General features: G+C 37.9%; 1 protein-coding gene across 5 annotated transcripts in view; it reads left to right on the top strand.

Annotated features, from left to right (window-relative positions):
- USP9X (ubiquitin specific peptidase 9 X-linked) overlaps positions 1 to 19,373 on the top strand; it is a 257,781-nt gene that overhangs the window by 68,788 nt on the left and 169,620 nt on the right. For all 5 annotated transcript variants that reach the window (XM_036744544.1, XM_036744547.1, XM_036744546.1 and 2 more), the window contains exon 2: positions 11,969 to 12,222. In XM_036744544.1, the coding sequence (XP_036600439.1) occupies positions 12,127 to 12,222 (96 nt within the window). In that variant the 5' untranslated portion in view covers positions 11,969 to 12,126. The remainder of the gene's footprint in view (positions 1 to 11,968; positions 12,223 to 19,373) is intronic.

Genomic DNA, 19,373 nt, shown 5'->3' on the forward strand with positions numbered 1-19,373 from the left:
TATTGCCTTAACCTACTTATGAGCAATTAGTATTTTTCCAACTATTTTGGTGTCTTTATTTGTGTGAAGTGTTTTGTGATTGTGTTCAGATAGTTGTTGGGTGTATGTGTTGGCAGGTCCATTACCAAGCTTTTATACATTCTGTAGTTATTTTAAATGGAATTTCCTTTTCTATTTCCTCCTGTTGGGTTTTGTTGGGTAACATACTGCTGATGATTTGCGTGAGCTATATTCTGCAGCTTTGCTTGAAGTTACCATTTGGATTAGTTTTTCATTTAACTCTGTAGGATTCCCTAAATCATATTATCAAAAAATACTATTTTTGTTTCTTCTTTACCTTTCCTCCACCCTCCTATTTTCCTTCAGCTAGAATTTCTAGTACAGTATTGAATAGGAATACTGATAGTGAACACCTTTGCTTTCATCTACCCTGATCTTACTAGAAAGACTTATAGTTTATTTTCATTACAGATAATGCTTGCTCTTGTTGTGTGTGTGTGTGTGTGTGTGTATAATGTGTGTGTGTGTGTGTGTGTATATGTATATGTATACACTTTTTATTGTTTTAAGGAAAGCTCCATTTATTCTTGTGTTTTTTAGATTTTGGTTACAGGAATAGGTGTTGTGTATTGTTAATACCTTTTTCTGCATCTATTGAAATAATCATATGATTTTTGTTTTTGTTATTACCATGATCAGTAAAGTTTATTGCTTTCCTAATATTGAATCAGCTCTGCATTTCTGGTGTAAATCTAGCCTGGTTATAGTGTATGATCATTGTAATATATTGCCAAAGTGTTTCTCTCTTGGGCAGGAACCCTGAGGGTCTTCCCTTCCAGGTTTGATTTGTTTTTGAATTTTTGATTAAAAGGTCCATCCCTGATTAACTTCTGAAAGAGGCCTGTTCACTGAATGGGCATTACCTCACTCAAAGTGAGAATCTGAAAAGACCTTAGCCTGAAAGCACCAGGGTCTCCTAACACATCTTGGGCCATCTGTAGTCCATCTCTAGTTGTCCTGATGAATATCAGGGCACTGAACCCAGATGGCTCTGGAGGAGAAAGTAAGGCTGGGATCGAAGTCAACTGCAAGTCATATCATCATTTCCCTGATGTCATTGTCCTCTTGGAAAAGGAAGGGCAAACACAAGTATTTTATCTAAAATTTTTGCATCAATATTCTTTAGTAAAATTGTTCTATAGTTTTCTTTTTCTGTTTTGACGCTCCCTGGTTTTCGTATCAATTCCATATTTGTTTCAAAGAGAGAATTTGATGGAATCCTTTTTCTATAAAATTTTTCAAACAGTTCATGAAGTATTGAAATTAATTGTTCTTTAAATGTTTTTTAGAATTCTCATGTAAGTTCTTCTGATCTTGAGGTGTTTTCCCCCTTTGGAAATTCATTTATGGTTTGTTCAGTTTCTCTTTTTAAGATAAGACTATTTAAGTATTCTAATTGTAGAAGAATTTTATGTATTCTATTTATGGTTTTGTCAATCTGGGCAGTTTTTATTTTTGCATATATTCATCCATTTCATTTAGATTGTCAGTTTTATTGGCATAGAGCTGGGTAAAATTCCAACTAAATTGCTTTTTTCCCCAATGTTTATAAATTAACCTTTTTCATTTTTGACAGTAATTTGATTTTCTTTTTCTTAAATTAGCTAATGCCTCATCTATTTTTGTTTTAATTTTGTTAATCTCTTGTTTTTGAGGATTCCAGTTTTGGTGTTTAATAGAAGGTTTTTAGTTTGTTGCTTTTCTAGGTTTTGTTTTTGTTTGTTTTTGGTTGCATGCTCAACTTGTTGATCTGCTCTTTCTCTCTTTTATTTGATCAAAGAATTTAGAGATGCCAATGTTTCCTTGAGAGTTGCTTTGGGAATCATCTAGGTGATATAGTGAGTAGAACACTGGCCCTGGAGTCAGGAGGACCTGAGTTCAAATCCAGCTTCAGATACTTGACCCACTTATTAGCTGTGTGACCTTGGGCAAGTCACTTAACCCCAATTGCCCTGCCTCCCCTCCCCCCCCCCCCCAAAAAAAAGAATTGCTTTGGCTGCATCTCATAAATTTTCATGTTTTATTTGTTGTCATTTTCTTTAGTGAAATTTTTGATTATTTTTTAAAATTTATTCTTGAATCCACCAATCCTTTAAAATTAAGTTATTTAGATTCCAATTAATTTTTAATCTTTCCTTGAAAGTCCCTTTGTGGAATGTAACTTGTATTCCATTATGATCAGTAAAAGATATATTTAATATTTTTGCCTTTTGAATTTGTTTGTGAGGGTTTTATGCCTTAATTCATGGTAATTTTTTTGAATGTGTCATGCACAGCTGAGAACATCTCTCTCTCTCTCTCTCTCTCTCTCTCTCTCTCTCTGTGTGTGTGTGTGTGTGTGTGTGTGTGTATATATTTCTTCCGATTCCCATCAATTCCCATTCAGTAGTTTCCAGAGGTCTTGCATATATCTAACTTTTCTAAGATCCTATTCAGATCTTTAACTTTTTATTTAATTTTTGGTATAATTTATCTAGGTCTCAAAGGGGTAAATTTCTATTAATGTAATTCACATAACTTTTATTTTAGGGATGTAGATGCTTTGCCATTTGGTGCATATATGTTTACTATTGATATTAACAGCAAAGTGTAAGTTTCTCTGCTTATGTCTTCCATCTAGGTCTATTTTTACTTTTACTTTGCCTAAAATCATACCACTGCATTTTTTGTTGTTGTTGTAGAAGAGTGTAAGATTCTACTTCAGCCCTTTATTTAAATTCTGTATGTGTTTCATTCTATTTTATTTATGTTTCTTGTAAATAGCATCTTGTTGAATTCTTTTTTTCTCTTGGGTAAGTTTATCCCATTCACAGTTATAATTTGTAACTGTATTTCCCTCCATCCTCTTATCTTGTACTCATCCTCTTTCTTTCTCCATTTTCCTTCCTTGCCTGTTTCCCTTAATCTGTCATCATCCTTATTCCTTCCACAGTTTCTTCCCTATGAACCTGTTGGGTAACATGTATTTCTGTACCCAACTGCTTTCGGGTATGTATTCTTTCCTCCTTTTACCAGTTCAATAGACAGCAAAGGTTGTTTCATCTGTTCCCACAACCCCCACTACTCCCTCCTTGTTGTATAAACTCCTTTTGTGTACCTCAGTCATGTGAGATAATTTTCCCCATTCTTCTTTTCCACTCTTCCATACTCTTCTAGTATGGTTTTCTTCCCCACCCATTCTGTTCTTCTTTTGAGATTATCTAAATGCAACTGAATCAGACCCAGATAATCTGCCTAATCAGAGTCCTATGATCCTTGGTGATAATAAAATTCTGAGAGGTTAAATTTATCATCTCCCTATATAGTTGATTCTTCTCTTTATATGTCAGAAATTTTACTCAGCTTTCTTTTCATCAGGAATACTTAGAAGTCTATTCTCCTCCACCCCCACTATAGGGTTTTTTTTTGTTTGTTTTTTACAATTTTTGCTAGGTAGATTATTTATTCTTGGGTATAAGCCTAGGTTTGTCTTCTGGATTATCCTATTCCAAGCTCTCTGCTTCTTTTTTAGTTGAGACCACTGAGTCTTGTGTCATCTGGGTCATGGATTGTTGATATTTAAATTGTTTTTTTCAGGTTGCTTAACAATATTTTTTTCCCCTTCTGGCTGCTTACAGTATTTTGCCTTGACCTGGGTGCTCTGAATTTTCGTTATAACATTTGAGAGTTTATATTTTGGAGTTTCTTTACTGAGATGACTGGTGGATTGAAACTAGAAATTGAAAGAATTTATACTTTGCCCTTTGGTCCTAAAATATTTGGACAGTTGGTGTCTTGAAATCTCTTCATCTTTTTTCCAGGTCAGTTATTTTTCTGTGAAATACTCCATGATTTCTTCTAATTTTTCAGTCCTTTGATTTTGGAATTACTATCTTCTATTTAGCCATTTCTAATTTTCTTTTTAATAATAATAATGTAATTATTATTACATGTAAAGATAATTTTTAACATTCATTTTTAGTAATTTGGGTTGCAAATTTTTTTCCCCTCATCTTCCTCCTCCCTAAGATAGCAAGTAATTTAATATAGGTATGTGTAATCATGTAAAACATTTCCCTATTAGTCATGTAGTGAAAGAAGAAACAGGCCAAAAGAAGAACACCAGAAAATGAAGTGAAAATAATATTCTTTCATCTGGATTCCCTAGCATTTTCCTTAATGAATCTTGGATCGTTGTGTTGCTGAGAGGAGCTAAGTCATTCGTAGTTGATCATGACACAGTGTTGCTGATACTGTGTACAGTGTTCTCCTGGTTCAGCTTACTTCACTTTGCAGCAGTTCATGCAAGTCTTTTCCAGGTTTTTTTGAAATCCATCTGTTCATCATTTCTTAGAGCACGATAGTATTCCATGGCATTCGTATACTATAACTTGTTCAGCCATTCGCCAATTGATGGATGTCTCCTCAATTTCAAATTCTTTGTCACCACAGAAAGAGCTATCATAAATATTTTCGTACATTTAAATCCTTTACCCTTTTTTAATCATCTCTTTGGGCTAAAGATCTGAGAGTGATATTGTTGGGTCAAAGGATATACACAATTGGGCATGGTTTCAAATTACTCTCTCTGGGATGATTTGATCAGGTCACAGCTCCACCAGTAGTGCATTAATGGCCCAATTTTCCCACATCCTCTCCAACATTTATCATTTTCCTTTTCTGACATTAGCCAATCTGATAAGTGTGAGATGGTACCTCAGAGTTGTTTTAATGTGCATTTCTCTAATCAGTAGTGATTTGAGCATTTTTTTCACATGACTATGTATAGCTTTGATTTCTTTATCTGAAAGTTACCTGTTCATATCCTTTGAGCCAGCTCTAATTTTCAAGAAGTTCCTTTCTGTGTAAGAATTTGTATCTCCTTTTTCTGTGCTGTTAACTTTTATATTTTTTTCCCAAGTTCTTGTCATTTTTACATTCTTTACTGTTTTGCTCTCATTTGGTTTTTAAAACCATTTTTAACCTACTTTAGCTCTTGCTTTTATGCTTCTAGAAATACTTGTTGGGCCTATGTCCAAGTTGCATTTTTCTTTGAGGCTTTGCTTATAGATTTTTTTCTCTTTATGTCTTGAGCTTTCCTGTCACTCTAATAATCTTTTATTGTCAAGTTCTTTGTTTTGTTCTTCTAGGCCACTTCTTTACTTTAGACTCTATGTTAGTATTGGACTGTATACATCTCTAGGGGGATGTGCGTGGTTTGAGCTTCTTTCCATGTATGTCCTTGTGTTATTCTCACAGTTCTTGTTGGTGGCCTGCAAGCTTTCAGCACCTCCAAAGTGGTGTGATCTGAGGGAGGAGGGAATCTGTTCCCTGCCCTCCGTGTCTGACCCAGGTATAGATGTGTTGGCTGTTTCTGGTTCAGAGTTTCCACAGACTGCTTTTCTCCTACACTCAGTCACTACTGACCCTGTGTCAGGCTCTTCAGGTTTAGAACAATTGAACTGCTGGCTCCTTTTTGGTCTGTAATGCTCGATTATGCACCTGGGATCAGAGCCACATAGCTACTGTTTGCTTCCTGAAACTTGTTCCTGTCTCACTGCACCATGAAAGCCAATGTCCACAATTGATCCGTGACCTGGAGCTTGATAATAGGCAACTGAACTTCCAGATGTCACCTGTTCCTGTGCCTAAAACTTGCATGGGATTTCCTAAGATCTCTTTTTTCCCCTCAGTCCCCTGCCTTGACCCTTTTTCTGTCCCTGGACAGTGACATGGTGCCTACTGTTGCTGATACTAGCATACATACTTTTGGCCAGACCCCTGAGTGCCCACAGACCTCTCTCCCTGAGCCATCCGCAATTGTAAAAATGGCTCACTGTGATTTATTTCTTGCCTTCCCTATCAGTAGTCATTCTGGTGCATTCTCTAGATTTTTGTTCAGGTGGTATTTGGCAGACAAGCTAGGCTTCCTTTGATTCTGCCATTTTGACTCTGGCCCACCCCCCAACCCCCGCCCGCCCCCCCCACCCCCACCCCCATGGCCTGCTCAGTCCACCTCATAAAAATAGAGAAATGTCATAGTGTTGATCTTGCCATGACCCACAAGCATTTAAATTCTATGTTCATAAACTCTGAAATTCCTTTATCCAAACATAATGTTTTCTAATTCCACCTTTCCCTCTTTCTTACAACACTTAACACTTTATTCCTCCTCATTGTTACCTCTGGTCCCTGTACTCCTTAGTTCTTGACCAAGTCACTACCCCTGAACTGGCCAGCTACCTTCTCCTGCCTTCTCTGTCTCTACCCTGTTGGTGAAGCAGTCCAGCTCTATATTACTCTTTTGAGGCAAGTCCTGTCACTAACATCTCCTTACAAATCACAGCCTGGAATTAACTCTTACCATTTGCTGCCTTTGTTCTCATTCACATGTTGGTAAAGGGAGCTGGAGAAAATTGTGAAACAGGTACTCTAAGAATATATGCCTTTATTATCTCAACTGGGACCTCACCACAGCAGGGTAATCCTTTTTTCCCTTCATGATGAATTCTTCATCTCACTACAGCAGCTATTCCAAACCTTTTTATCCCTCCTTAAGCCTGCCATGGTATACCCTCCCCACAGCCTTTCAGTTAGTCTAATACTTCACTGAAAAATGGAGGCTATTTGACCTGTTCCTCATCTCACATCATTCAACTGTCTTTTCCTGCTACATTCTCCACCCTGTTTCACGTGAAGAAGAGGCTCTTTTTTTCTAAGGCAACTCCCTCTTTATGTATCTTTGATCCCTTTCCATCCCATTTTCTCCAGCAGACTGTCTCCTCTATTATCCCTACTCTTACTAATCTTTAATTTCTCACCATATTTGTTACCTGCAGTGACACTGATGTCTTTCCCCTCCTTACAGATACCCTTATTTGGAATCTGATCATCTCACCTAGCACCTACATTAGGTGCTTCCTCCACTTCTCATTTCTAAACCCTCTACAGACTGGCTTTCAATCTCATCAGTCAACTGAAACTCCCTCTCCCAAGTTAACATTTATCTCTTAATTTCCAAATCTCATGGCCTCTTCTTGTCTTCATTCTTATTGACTAGACCTCTGCCACCATCGTTTTATTTTTCTGGTTACTTTTTTCTTTAAGTATTTTCTTGACAACTGCTAGAATTTACTTGATTGACCTATGTGCCTGACAGCTCTTTCTCATTCTCCTTCAGTGGATCTTTTGGTCACACCCACCAATTCTGGGCGTTTCCCCAAGGCTCTGTCTCACGTCATATTGTCATCATCTTTGACAGGTTCAGTTATAATCCTTCTGCAGATGATTTTTAAATCTTTTTATCTGAATCTTACCCCTTGCCAAACTCCAGGCTTGCATCACTAATTTTTCATTGGAAATCTCAAGAGTGGTTGTTCCATAAGCATCTCAAACTCAGCATGGCTAAACAGAACTCAAATTGCCACTAGAACCCTTCCTCCTTTCTGACTTCTCTGTTCTTAAGGACACCTCCATTTTCCCATTTATAATAGCTCTGACCTCTCATTCATGGCACTGTAGTGCCAATTATCTCATGTATCCAATCTGCTTCCAAGTCCTGTCAGTTCTGATTTATAACATCTCTCATATCCTGCATGTCCCCCTCTTTCCTCTAGTTTGGTACTTCTGCTACTCTGGTGCAGGCAGACATCATTACCTCAGGCCTGAGCTATCTTTGGTCCAGTTGGTCTCTTTCCCTAAACCCTTCCTTTGCCATTCCGTCGTCTTAACTGCCAAAGAGTTCTTACCTTTCCAGTCTTCTTCAATTTTACTCCCCTCCATGAACTTTAGAATATAGTTACAATGTACTGCTTGGTTTTCCTTGTATATGACTCTCTGTTTTTTTTTTTTCATTGCCTGCACCCTCCTCCCCATGCCTGGAATGTTCTCTTTCCTTACCTTAGTCATCTGGGTGGCACACAGGTGGCACAGTGGATAGAGCACTGGACTTGGAGTTGGGAAGGACCTGAGCTCAAATCTGGCCCAAGACACTAGCTGTGTGATTCTAAGCAAGTCATTCAACTTTCTGTCTCAGGATCCTTGTCTGTAAAATGAGGATGATAATAGCACTTGGGTTTGTCAGGAGGATAAAATGAGATGTTTGTAAAATGCTGGGCAAGCCTTCCAGTGCTGTGGAAGTGCTGCTGTTATTGTCATCATCATTACCTCTGCCTCCTGCCTTTCTGGGATTCTATGAAGACTCAGCTCAAGCCCATCTTGTCTAAGGGGTCTTCTCTGGTCTCTCCACTGATGCTGCTCTACTTGTAGGCTACCTCCCATTTATGTATACTGGATGTGTAAAGTTTCTTCCATGTTTTCTCCTTCAATGGAATGTGAGCTCCTTGAGCGCAAGAACCCTGTTTTTATCTTTTTTAATAATCTCCAGCACTTAGCACAGTACATGGTAAGCACTTAAAATTGTGGACAGTAATTATTCATTGTACCATAATTTGGTTAGCCATCCTCATTTGGTGGGCATCTACTTTCTTTCCAGTTCATTGCTGCCCCCCTGAAGTATAATTGTTATAAATATTTCACTATATGCAGAGTCCTCTTTGAGGAATATACCTAGCAGTAGGATTTCTGAGTCAAATGCTATGGCTTTTCAGTCATTTTCTTCTCCTAATTCCAAATTGCTTTCCAGGAGAGTTGGACCAATTTACTGTTCCTCCAAAAGTGAATTAATATGGCCATCTTTTAACAGCTCCTCCAAAAAACATCTTTTATTATCTTTGCCCAATGTGAGGTAAAACTTCAGACTGATTTTGATTTGCATTACACTTGTTAATGATTTGTTACATTCTGTAATATAGTTAATAGTTTGTGATTCTTTTAAGACCTGTTTTTTTCAGGTCCCTTAACCATGTAACTATTAGGGGAATGGCTTTTTTGTTCTTAGGTATTTGTATTAATTGTCTATATATCTTGTATGTCAGACTCTTATCAGATTTATTTGATTTAAAGATTTTTTTCCCCCACTTGATAGCATTTGTTCTTATCTTAATTAATTGAAATTTTTATCCAAAAGCTTTTCTATTTCATGTAATCAAAATTATCTACTGAATCCATTATATTTTCCCTTAAAGCCTTCCTCTCTCCCCTCCCCCTCATCCCCCAAACTTCCCTATATTGTCGAGGGCATCACCATCCTTCCAGGCCCACAACCTAGATGTCACCCTCAACCCTTTGCTTCTCACCACCACCTCCCACTCCCCTTCTGCCCCATATTCAGTCTCTTGCAGAGGCCTGTTGATTTCACCTTTGCAAAATCTCTGGAATGTGCCCCTTTCTTTCCTCTGACACTGCCATCATCTTGATGTTGACCCTGATCACCTCATAGCTGAACTATTTGCAATAGCCTGCTTGTGAGTTCGCCTGCCTCAAATCTCTTACCACTGTAATTTCTCTTCCATAGTAGTTGTCATTTCTAAGTGTTTTATTGTAGGTGATTCAGTGTCCTGCCTTCATTTTTTAAAATGGTATTTGTAGTTAATGCTTTTGAAACTGATATAATGCTATTTTTATGACTTTCAAGTCTTTGGGCTATAAATAAAGCTGGCCTATATCCTTCATATATAGACTTTCAGCTTGCTTAGAGGAGTTGAAAACTTTGTTGGAGGTTTGAATATCCCTGTTAGATTCTGAAGTATTATTAACAAAACATGACCTATTCCATACATTTGCTTTTCTTTTAGCACTTAGCACAAGACTTTGCACATACTAGGTTCGGATTAAATGTTTGTTTTGAAATATTTCTTGACAATATCAAAAGAGAGTGCCACAAATGAGGGTGAGGATGATGAATATGGTGACAGCTAGTGTTGTATAATTGTTTAAGGGTTACAAAGGATTTTGCAGATATCTTATTTTATCTTCACAAGAACCTTTACAGATGAGGAAACTGAGGCTGAGAAAAGTGACTTACCCATGGTCACACAACTAGTGTCTGAAGCTAGATTTGAATTCAGGTCTTCCTGACTCAAAAGCCATCACTGTCCACTGTGCTACCTGGCTGACCAAACTGTCTTCATGAAATAATATTGATTCATCCTACTGGGTGTGTGTAGTGCCGCGCCGATGGCAGCTATGAATATGCTGGTGTAGTTCTGAATCGCAAAATATGACAGACTGTCTTCATTGAAGGCAGAACCAAAACATTTATTCAAACACCAGAAACCCTAATCCATCATAGCCACAAAGAAATCCATACACCCAGCAATTCAGGGGACACCCACATCACCAAGCCTTCCCTTGGTCGGGCCTTCCCGCAAATCAAGCTCCCCTAGGCAAAGTACCCCTCTCTCACCCTCACCTGCTCTAGCTGCTGCTCTCTCTGCCTCCTCTCTCTCCCCAACCTGCAACAATGTCCAGACTTCCTGCTCCACCCCTTCCTGCTTCTGCCATTAGGCAAGCTCCTCCCACCACAGGTTCTTGTGACTCAGGCTTCCATGTGACCCTGGCAAGTCACATGGGCCTATTAATGGATGGGAAAGATCTTCCCATTTACATTACCATTACAGTGTGTTTACTGGGGTTTGGTTTGGTTTGGTTTGGTTTTTGGTTGCCAGAATCCAGCCCTGGCCAGGGCTATGATATAAATTCAGATTCTGAACTTTTAAGGAAAAATTTCATAAAGTTCTACTATACTTCTTAATTTTGGAATTAAAAGGTATCTTTTCCTCCCCCCTCTTTCTCATATCCATGTTTTCATGGACTTCAGAGATTTAAAGCTAAATTCCATATGTCTTGGCCAGATCGGTGAATACAGGACGGAAGTCTTGGTATCTTTTTCTGTGCTGTTCCATTTGTCCTGCCGCAGAGACCATATGTGTGTTTGTATATGTGGCCTAACATCAGAATTATTCCGCAAGTAAATACATTGTTGACTCTGTGTATGCCTGCCATTAAAAACTTTGGTTTAACTCTTCTCAGCAGTGCTGAGAAGATAAAATCTGGTGGAGAAAGAGGAAATAATTTTTAACTTGCCCAAAAATCATTTTTAGAAATGTGTTGAAATTTAAATTGATTCTAATTGTACTTCTGTAAATATATTGTGGGCCTTGAAGGGAGAAATTTCATTAAGTGGAAGTAAGGGTAGGAAAAGATTGCATTTTAGATATGGAAGATATGGGAACAAGAGTATGGGGACATAAACATACCAACATACTTTCCTGGGGTTTAATTTCAACAGAATTAGCGTTTTGTAGCATGCTATGGTATCTTTAAGAAAGTGATAAAAGATAATTTTTTTTGTCATGTTAGTTGATAGCATCCTTTGTTTTAAATTTTGTAGATTGAACCTAACATTTAGAGCAGAAGTGTTAAGCCAGATTAAAATATAATTGGAAAATGTTTACCAAAACAAAATAAAAAATACACAACCACATAAATATTGTTAATTTGTGGTTTTCTATGTCAGTATGTGGTCTTCCTATTTGTTTGACACCATTGAGTTAGAGGACAGAACTTCGCCCCCTTAAGTCATAGTCTTCCTTTCTGATCCTCTCTCTTTCTCTTAACCCTCTCTCCTCAACCTCCCATTAGGACTGAGTATGGATTAACATCAATCAGTAGGGAATAAATGGAAAGTTAAGCACTGCTTTGGGAAGTCAAAATTATAGGTCATTAATGCTGGAAGGAATTTCAGAAATCATGGTCATTTTACAAAGAGTTGTTGACAATTTTTTTCAGCCTCCCATAGTTCTCTGCTACATTGTTTCTTTTAAAATTTTTATTGCTTTTTTTACTTTCATCTCCTATTTCAGTTGATTTTTTTGCACTTGCTTCTAGGATCCTATTATTTCCTTTTTGTCTGTCTAATGAACCTTAGCAGAAGTTACTTCGAAATTGTCCCTGGTGATTTTGCCAAAAGCTCTTACTCTTTGATTTAATAAGTCTAAAATAAATGTATCTTTTCTTTCCATTTTAGGTTATGCAATGGTCTCTGCAACATGGTTTGTCCTTAATTTGGAGCTTTTTAAGACTGACATATGCTGGTACTTCATCTTCTATAAGCGGACTATAATTTCTTCTCTCACAACAACTACATAAGCAGACAAAATTGCAAAGATCTGCCCTGTGTCGAGTATGACAGCCACGACCCGTGGCTCTCCAGTAGGAGGGAATGACAGCCAGGGCCAGGCTCCTGATGGACAGTCCCAGCCCCCCCTCCAGCAGAATCAGGTATGAAGTGGAAAACGTTGGACACATTATGTAAGAATATTGTAGTAAATAGTAGTGTGATGAATAGATTAAAGCCATTAAAAGTACTTAAATTTTTTATTATCTTAAATTTTAAGGAAACACAATAGGTATACATTATATCCAAATAGGGAAAATATTTTAGAATGCGGTTCGGTAATTGTGCTCTTTCGCAACTTGGGATCTTGTGATAAGATGCGCTATTTGTTTTTGGAATAGTCATTTTTTCCAGAAAGAGTAGGAATACTTTATTGAAAGATTGGAAAGAACACTGGATTTAAGTCAGAAGACCTGGGTTGGGATCCTGGCTGTGGTTTTGCTACTTGTATGACCCATAGCAAGTCATTTAACCCAACTTGTACATCTCTTTCTCATCTGTAAAGTGAGGGGATTGTATTAGGTGATCTCCAAGGTAATTCCCAGCTCTAAATTTATGATCCTATATTTCTCTGGTGATACTACAGTTTGCATAGGTGTCTGGTAATTTTTTTAAAATAAATTTTTGTCTGTTGATTTTTACATTACATATATTACCTACTGTATCCCTCCCTTACCCACCCCAGGAAGTCATCAGTTATATCCAAGAATTTTAAAAAGCGCAAACAAGGGAAAAAGTTCTACAAAACTAACCCCTATAGCAAAAAATGTTTGATATTACATGAAGTGTTTCACATGCATGGTCTTCAACCTTTGCAAAAAAGTGAAGGTCCTAACCAGATATATGAAACACTTGGCAACTTGTTGAGTGTCCTGGTCCAGAAATGGACAAAGTTACTGTAAATGAAGGTAGTAGCATTGAGTGCCTCCCAACTCTTTCCACTGTGATCCTGTTGTCCTCTGAACTCTCAGCTTGGGGTATTTGAAGAGACATCATGTGGACATCATAGGCCTGAAAGGCAAAACGGAAAGTTAACTTCCAGTATCGTCAAATAAAAGTGGGATAATATCCAGAATATACACAGCCACAAGGAACTAGAGAAGATGATATACTATTATGATATGAATTTCCAAGGAGGAGATTTGATTGATTGTGGATGTCAAAGTGATAATGGGAAGCAAATATGGTGCCTCCTTTTTTTAAGGGATGGAGTAGTGTGTGGGAGAAGGAACCACTAGCATTGAGGGAAGTTTCCAGAGATGCTGGCCATGTTTAGGCAAGAACAGTTTAATTTAAGGCAGTGAAGAATATAAAGATTCAATTGACAAGCATTTATTAAATAGCTGTTATGTTCTAGGCCTTAAGCTCTTCTTTCTCTTGCTCATCCCACACATTTAATCAGTTGTCAAGTTTTATAATAACTCCACAAAAACTACATGCCCTACATGGAACATCTTCTTCTCTCTCTCTCTCTTCTTTCTACTCATAGAGTCATTTCTGTAGTCCAGACACTCGCCATCTCTTAATTTGACTTCCTGCCTTTAGTGTCTCCTCATTTCAATACATCCTTCACACAGCTGCCAAAATTGTTTTCTTGAGACATAGATCTGACCGTATCTTATTCCATCTCCCTCCTAAAGTAAACTCTGGGGGCTCCCTATCAACTATGAACTACTTTGTTTGGTATCTAAGCCTAACTCATTTCCCATGAGCTGCTCCTTCACCCCATCTCAGCCACAGACAAAGATGGTCATCCCTTTGTTCTTGCCAACACTCACAAATTCACCACCTCTTTGTTGAAGAATTCTGAAATCCTCTTATCCAATCATAATCTGTTGCTTTTTTTAACCTCTCCCTCTGCCCTCCCTTACAAAATCCTATTTGTCATCTATACTGTGACCTCCAGTCCTTTGACCCCTTATTTCTTTCCCTCTCATCTTTATTCATCTCATCCTTCTCATCTCCTCTTTACTGATAGTTCTTTCCTCTTCCCCATCTTAACTTCTTGAAGAACCAATTCACAACTCTATACTGTCCTCCTCTCTTGATTCCCCTTAGTTTAACATTGATTACACATGTCCAGCACTTAGCCTTAGATCACTCCCACCATTTGTTGCCTTTGCTCCTCTACACATATTGTTGAACAGAGATGGAGAAAATATTGCAGCCATTCTGACTTGATCCATCACAAATTTATGTTACACAACCTTAAGTGGGTTCTCACTGCTGCTAGGCAGTCTTGCTATACTTATCAACTTTTACTATCCTATGCTCTCAATGGCTCTTAAAAACCTTTTTATCCCTCTTAAAACTTTCCAGGACTCCCTCACCTCCCACTCCCTCATTTGGAAACTTTGCCTCATATTTTACAGAAAAAATTGATGCCATTCATTCTTCTTCCCTCTTCCTGATTTCCTATCATTGAGGTGCATTTTGCCTCCTTTCTTCATTTCTTTCTCACATGTTGAATTGGCCTTTCTCCTTACCAAGGCTAATCAAGTGATCTCATTTTAAACTGTCTTTTCTAATAGATTGTCCCCTCCGTCATCCCCACCCACTCTTTAACTTATTTTCAATCTTGTACTGCCTATTGGTTCCTTCCCTACAGCCTACAAACATGCTTATGTCTCTCCCATCCTCAAAAAACCCTCATTTGATCCTTCCATCCCTGCTGACTATTCTCCTATATCTTTTCTGCCCTTCTGTGCTAAACTTCTGAAAAAGACCATCCAAAATAGGTTCCTCTACTTTCTCTCCTCACTTTTGTGTGGGTCAAAAGAGCACTGACTCAAGTAAAAAAAACAGAGGTGTCTCGGTTTCTCAAGGCAGAAAAAAAAAACCCAGAAGCTTTATTTGATCAAGTCTCGCGAGAATTGGGCTTCTCTCACTACCAGGGCGGAGATAGCAGTGAAGAGAGGTGAGGATCAGAAGGCAAGCAGGGAGATATATACCCTTGTAGAAACAGTTCTAAGAAATCCCACCCCAGAGGCTGGACCCCTGTCCCCATTTGCGGAGACAAGTGACCTCACAATCTAACCAGGAATAAGTTTTTACCCAATACAAGCACAGAAACTACAGAATTATCTTATAGGGAAACTTTAATGCTAAGATGGCAGTTTGTGAGTAGACTAGGGGAGGGGGAGAGGGGAATATCATCTGGTTTCCTCAGAATCATATGATTTACAGGAAAATGAAACTTAGGCCTGGTGAGGTTCACATCCTAACCAAATTTGTACTATCTCTATTTGAATATTGCCTTGCCTGAGTTACTCATAGGGAAGCCTTCACAATCTTGTATTCCACTCACAGCTGAGGTGACATCTATAAATGTAAAGAAGGAGGGGAGAAAGACATTCCTAAAGGCTAAATAATTCCTGCAGATTCAAATTTATCCCATTTCCCTTTTCTCTAAATATTGATTCTCAAACATTTTAGATATAAATACATATATGTGTGTGTGTATACACACATACACACACACACACACATTCCCGTGAAGCCTTCACACTTTATGCTCTCACTACCTCACACACACTTTAACTCCTAGTAATCTGGCTTCTAATCTTATTATTTCACAAATTCTTTTCTATGAAGTTATTAATGATCTCTTAGTTGCCAAATCTAGTGGCCTTTCTTGGACGTCATTCTCCTTTACCTCTCCAGCCTTTGACACCATTGGCTACTCTTTGCTTGTTTTCCTCTTACCTGTCTAGCTACTCGTTCTCAGAATCCTTTGCTGGATTCTCTTCCAGATCATGCCCTCTTAACCATAGGTGTCTCTCAGGGTTCTGTCCTAATTTCTCTTCTGTTCTTCCTCTTAACTGCTTCACTTGGTGATCTCATCAGTTCCTATGTATTTAATTCTCAGATCTACCTACATATCCTGCCCCAAACTCTCCTGATCTCTGATCTTGCATCTTAGTCTTTTAGACATCTCAAGATGGATGTCCAGTAGACATCTTAAATTCAGCATGTCCAAAACAACTCATCTTTCCTCCTAAACCAGGGGTGGGGAACCACTTCAGTCAGAAGGCCACACTTGAGGACCTAAAGGACCACGTGTGGCCTCAAGATCACAGGTTCCCCATCCCTGTCCTAAACCTTTCCCTCTCCTACCTTCCCTATTACTGTAGAGGGCAACACCATCCTTCTTCCCTCACAACCTAAAAGTTATCCTGGATTCCTCATTATTTCTCAGACCACCACTACCCTTGCCACCCCACAATCCCCCATATACAAGCTCTTACAAGGCCTGCAGCATCTTTTCTGGATTGTTCCAATAGCCTGCTGGTAAGTGTGTCCATCCATTCAGCCACTAAAGTGATTTTCCTGAAACACAGGTCCAACCATGTCACCCTCCTACTTAGTAAAGTCCAGTGACTTCCTATTGCTTCGAGTTTCAAATATAAAATGCCGTGTTTGGCGTTCAAAGTCCTTTAAAAACTAGTCTCCTCCCGCCTTTCATTTTCTTACACCTCACCCCACAGCATGTACTACTCAATCCAGTGACACTGGCCTTGTAGCTGTTCCATGAACAAGATGCTCCATCTCTTAGCTCTGGGTGTTCTCATGCCTGTTCTTCATGCCTGGAGTGCTCTCCCTCCTCTGCTCTGACTAGTGACCTTCCTGGCTTCCTTTAAGTTCCAGTTCCTACAGGGAGCCTTCCCCAATACCTCTTACTTCCAGTGCCTTCCCTTTTATTAATTATTTCCTATTTATCCTGTATATAGCTTGCTTTGTACATACTTGTTTTCGTATTTTCTTCCTCATTAGATTATAAGCTCCTCCAGGGCAGGGACTGTCTTTTATAACTCTTTTTGTATGTCCAACCTAAATTTAGCACAGTGCCTGGCACACATAGTAGGAGCTTAATAAATGTTTATTGATTAATTGATTGAAATCACTTAACCTATAACAATAGCTATGATTCTAGTGATTGACCTTATATTCACTATGGTCTTGTGAGAAGAGCATTCACTTGGGTCTGAATTTTATCTCTGTTATCACTTGTGTGCCCTGGAGTAAGTCATTCAACTTCGTTGCAGTTAATGGTAGTAAAATGTTTGAATTCTTTTTTGCTTTTCTGTGGTTTTGTAATCATAAAAATCATATGTTATTATTTTGTGATGTTTGTCTCAAAATATCTGAGAATTTATTTTGACTTCTGTAATTATATCTGGTTTCTTCTTCTATTTGATACTTTCCCATATTGTATTTTAAGTGTTTTATTGTTCACTTATACAATAATCCTTAATGTTAATCTTGTAATAGTTTAATAGTGATGAAAAATACTTAAGTATACCGTAAAAACCTCATTTATTTGGACTTTGTTAATTTAGAATTTATAATAGTTTTATAATAGTTTGAACAGGACTGGGCTGAATTTTAAAAATATTTAAGCTAGACATCTGTGGGAAATGTTTATCAAGTTTATGAGAGCAAAGAGTTTCTACCATTTTTAATAGGCTAATAACAAATGTCTTTAATTAATGTAGGTCCAGAATGTAAAATATTGAGCAAATTTAGGGCTATTTTAGATAAGTACAGTAGACTCACATATTTATTAACTTCTCATTTGGATTTCTATGTTGAATACAAACCCTTTTCCACAGGGGTTGGATGTTTATTAGGCTATTGGGCTTTCTTCTCTTGACTTCGCTGTGTTCTGCTTCAGATCTCAGTTTCTATTGCTTCCAGTTTTCAGACTGATCTCATATCATTTTACGTGGTTAAGTTGAATAATGGAAGAAATATAAGCCTGTTGTAGGTGTACTGTTATATCTAAATAAAATTTTTGTTATTTTTCTGCATTAGAATCTTATTTTTGGTCTTTTCATAAAGTTTTATTATTTTAGTTCCCGTCTTCTTCCATTTTTACCCATCAGTAGTTAAGCAGCCATTATATGGAAGACCACAAAGTGTTAAGCTAACTTTTATTTCATTTTGTTTTCTTTTATAGTGCATCCTGTTCTTTCTTATAGACATAGTTATTTATGTTCTCTTTTAGACTTGAGGGGAGGAACTTGGCCATGTTCAGTTTTACATCATTGTGCATATTACAGAGTAATAGAATTTTAGAGTTGGAAAGGACTCAGTGATGATGTAGTCCAACCCATTCCCTAAAGTAATCTTTAGTATAATATTACTTTAAAAATGTGTGTGACTTCTCTCAGGATGGAAAACTCACCACTTCTTAATACAGATCAGTTAATGCCAAGACCAAATTGACTTTTTCGCAGCCCATTGCTTTTGTTTCTGCCCTAAGAGAACAACAAATTGAAACGCTCTTTCTCAAGACAGCTATTCAAATACTTAAAGAGAGCAATAATTGTATCTCTTCTCCATGTTAAACTCCTTCACAGTCCTTGTAACAAATGGGCTTTGGTTATTGACAAGGCCAAGACGCTTCACCATCCTGGTTATTCTCCTACTTAAACTGTGCTATCCAGAGCTAAAGACCATAGTGCTGCAGATGTAATTTCATTAGAGCACATTGTCGTGGGACTAGCATCTTCTTATTTCATGAAGCTGTGCCTCTCGATGCAGTCAAAGTATGCATCAGCCTTTTTGGCTACCGCCTAATGGTTCTGATTCTTTAAGTTTGAAGTTCTCTAAACACTCCACAGATATTTTCTGGCAAGTTGCTGTTTAACCATTTTTCTTCATCCTGTAAAATGTAAAAGTTGATATTTTTTAAGCCCTTGTCTAAGACTTTTGTTTATTGTGATTGAAATTTATCTTAGGATCTTTTTGGATGCTTACTATTATATAAAATGTTAGTTATCCCTCCCAACTTTGTTTCATTTGCAAATTTGATGAGCATGTTTTCTCTTACATCCTAATGGGGGAGGACAACAGACCACACATAAAGAAAACTGAAGGGGGTTGGGGAAGACAGAGGAAGGTACCTGTAAGGGGTGTTATGGAGATGTCTGGATTGCAACCTGGTTAGAGTTGAAGAGATGGAAGATCAGAGTGGCCTCCTTAAATGGAGGTTTGGGGAGGAGCCATCCATACATAGGGAAGGGTCCACAGGGACCAAGATATTTATGAAGAAATCCAGGAATCACGAAGAGAAGGCATGACAGAGTATTTGGGCATATATACCAAGGTATTATTCCAAGGTGAAAATAGCCCTCCCAGAAGAGGGGTTTTCTGGGGAATGACAAAAGAGTCCTAACTACAGCTTTCTTAACCGTCTTCTGTTATTTGGCTTTGCTTTCATTTACACTTCTTTTAAAAATCCAAGTTGGTG

The sequence above is a fragment of the Trichosurus vulpecula genome, chromosome 2 (assembly GCF_011100635.1).
Source record: "Trichosurus vulpecula isolate mTriVul1 chromosome 2, mTriVul1.pri, whole genome shotgun sequence".
In the NCBI taxonomy this organism is placed as follows: Eukaryota; Metazoa; Chordata; class Mammalia; order Diprotodontia; family Phalangeridae; genus Trichosurus; species Trichosurus vulpecula.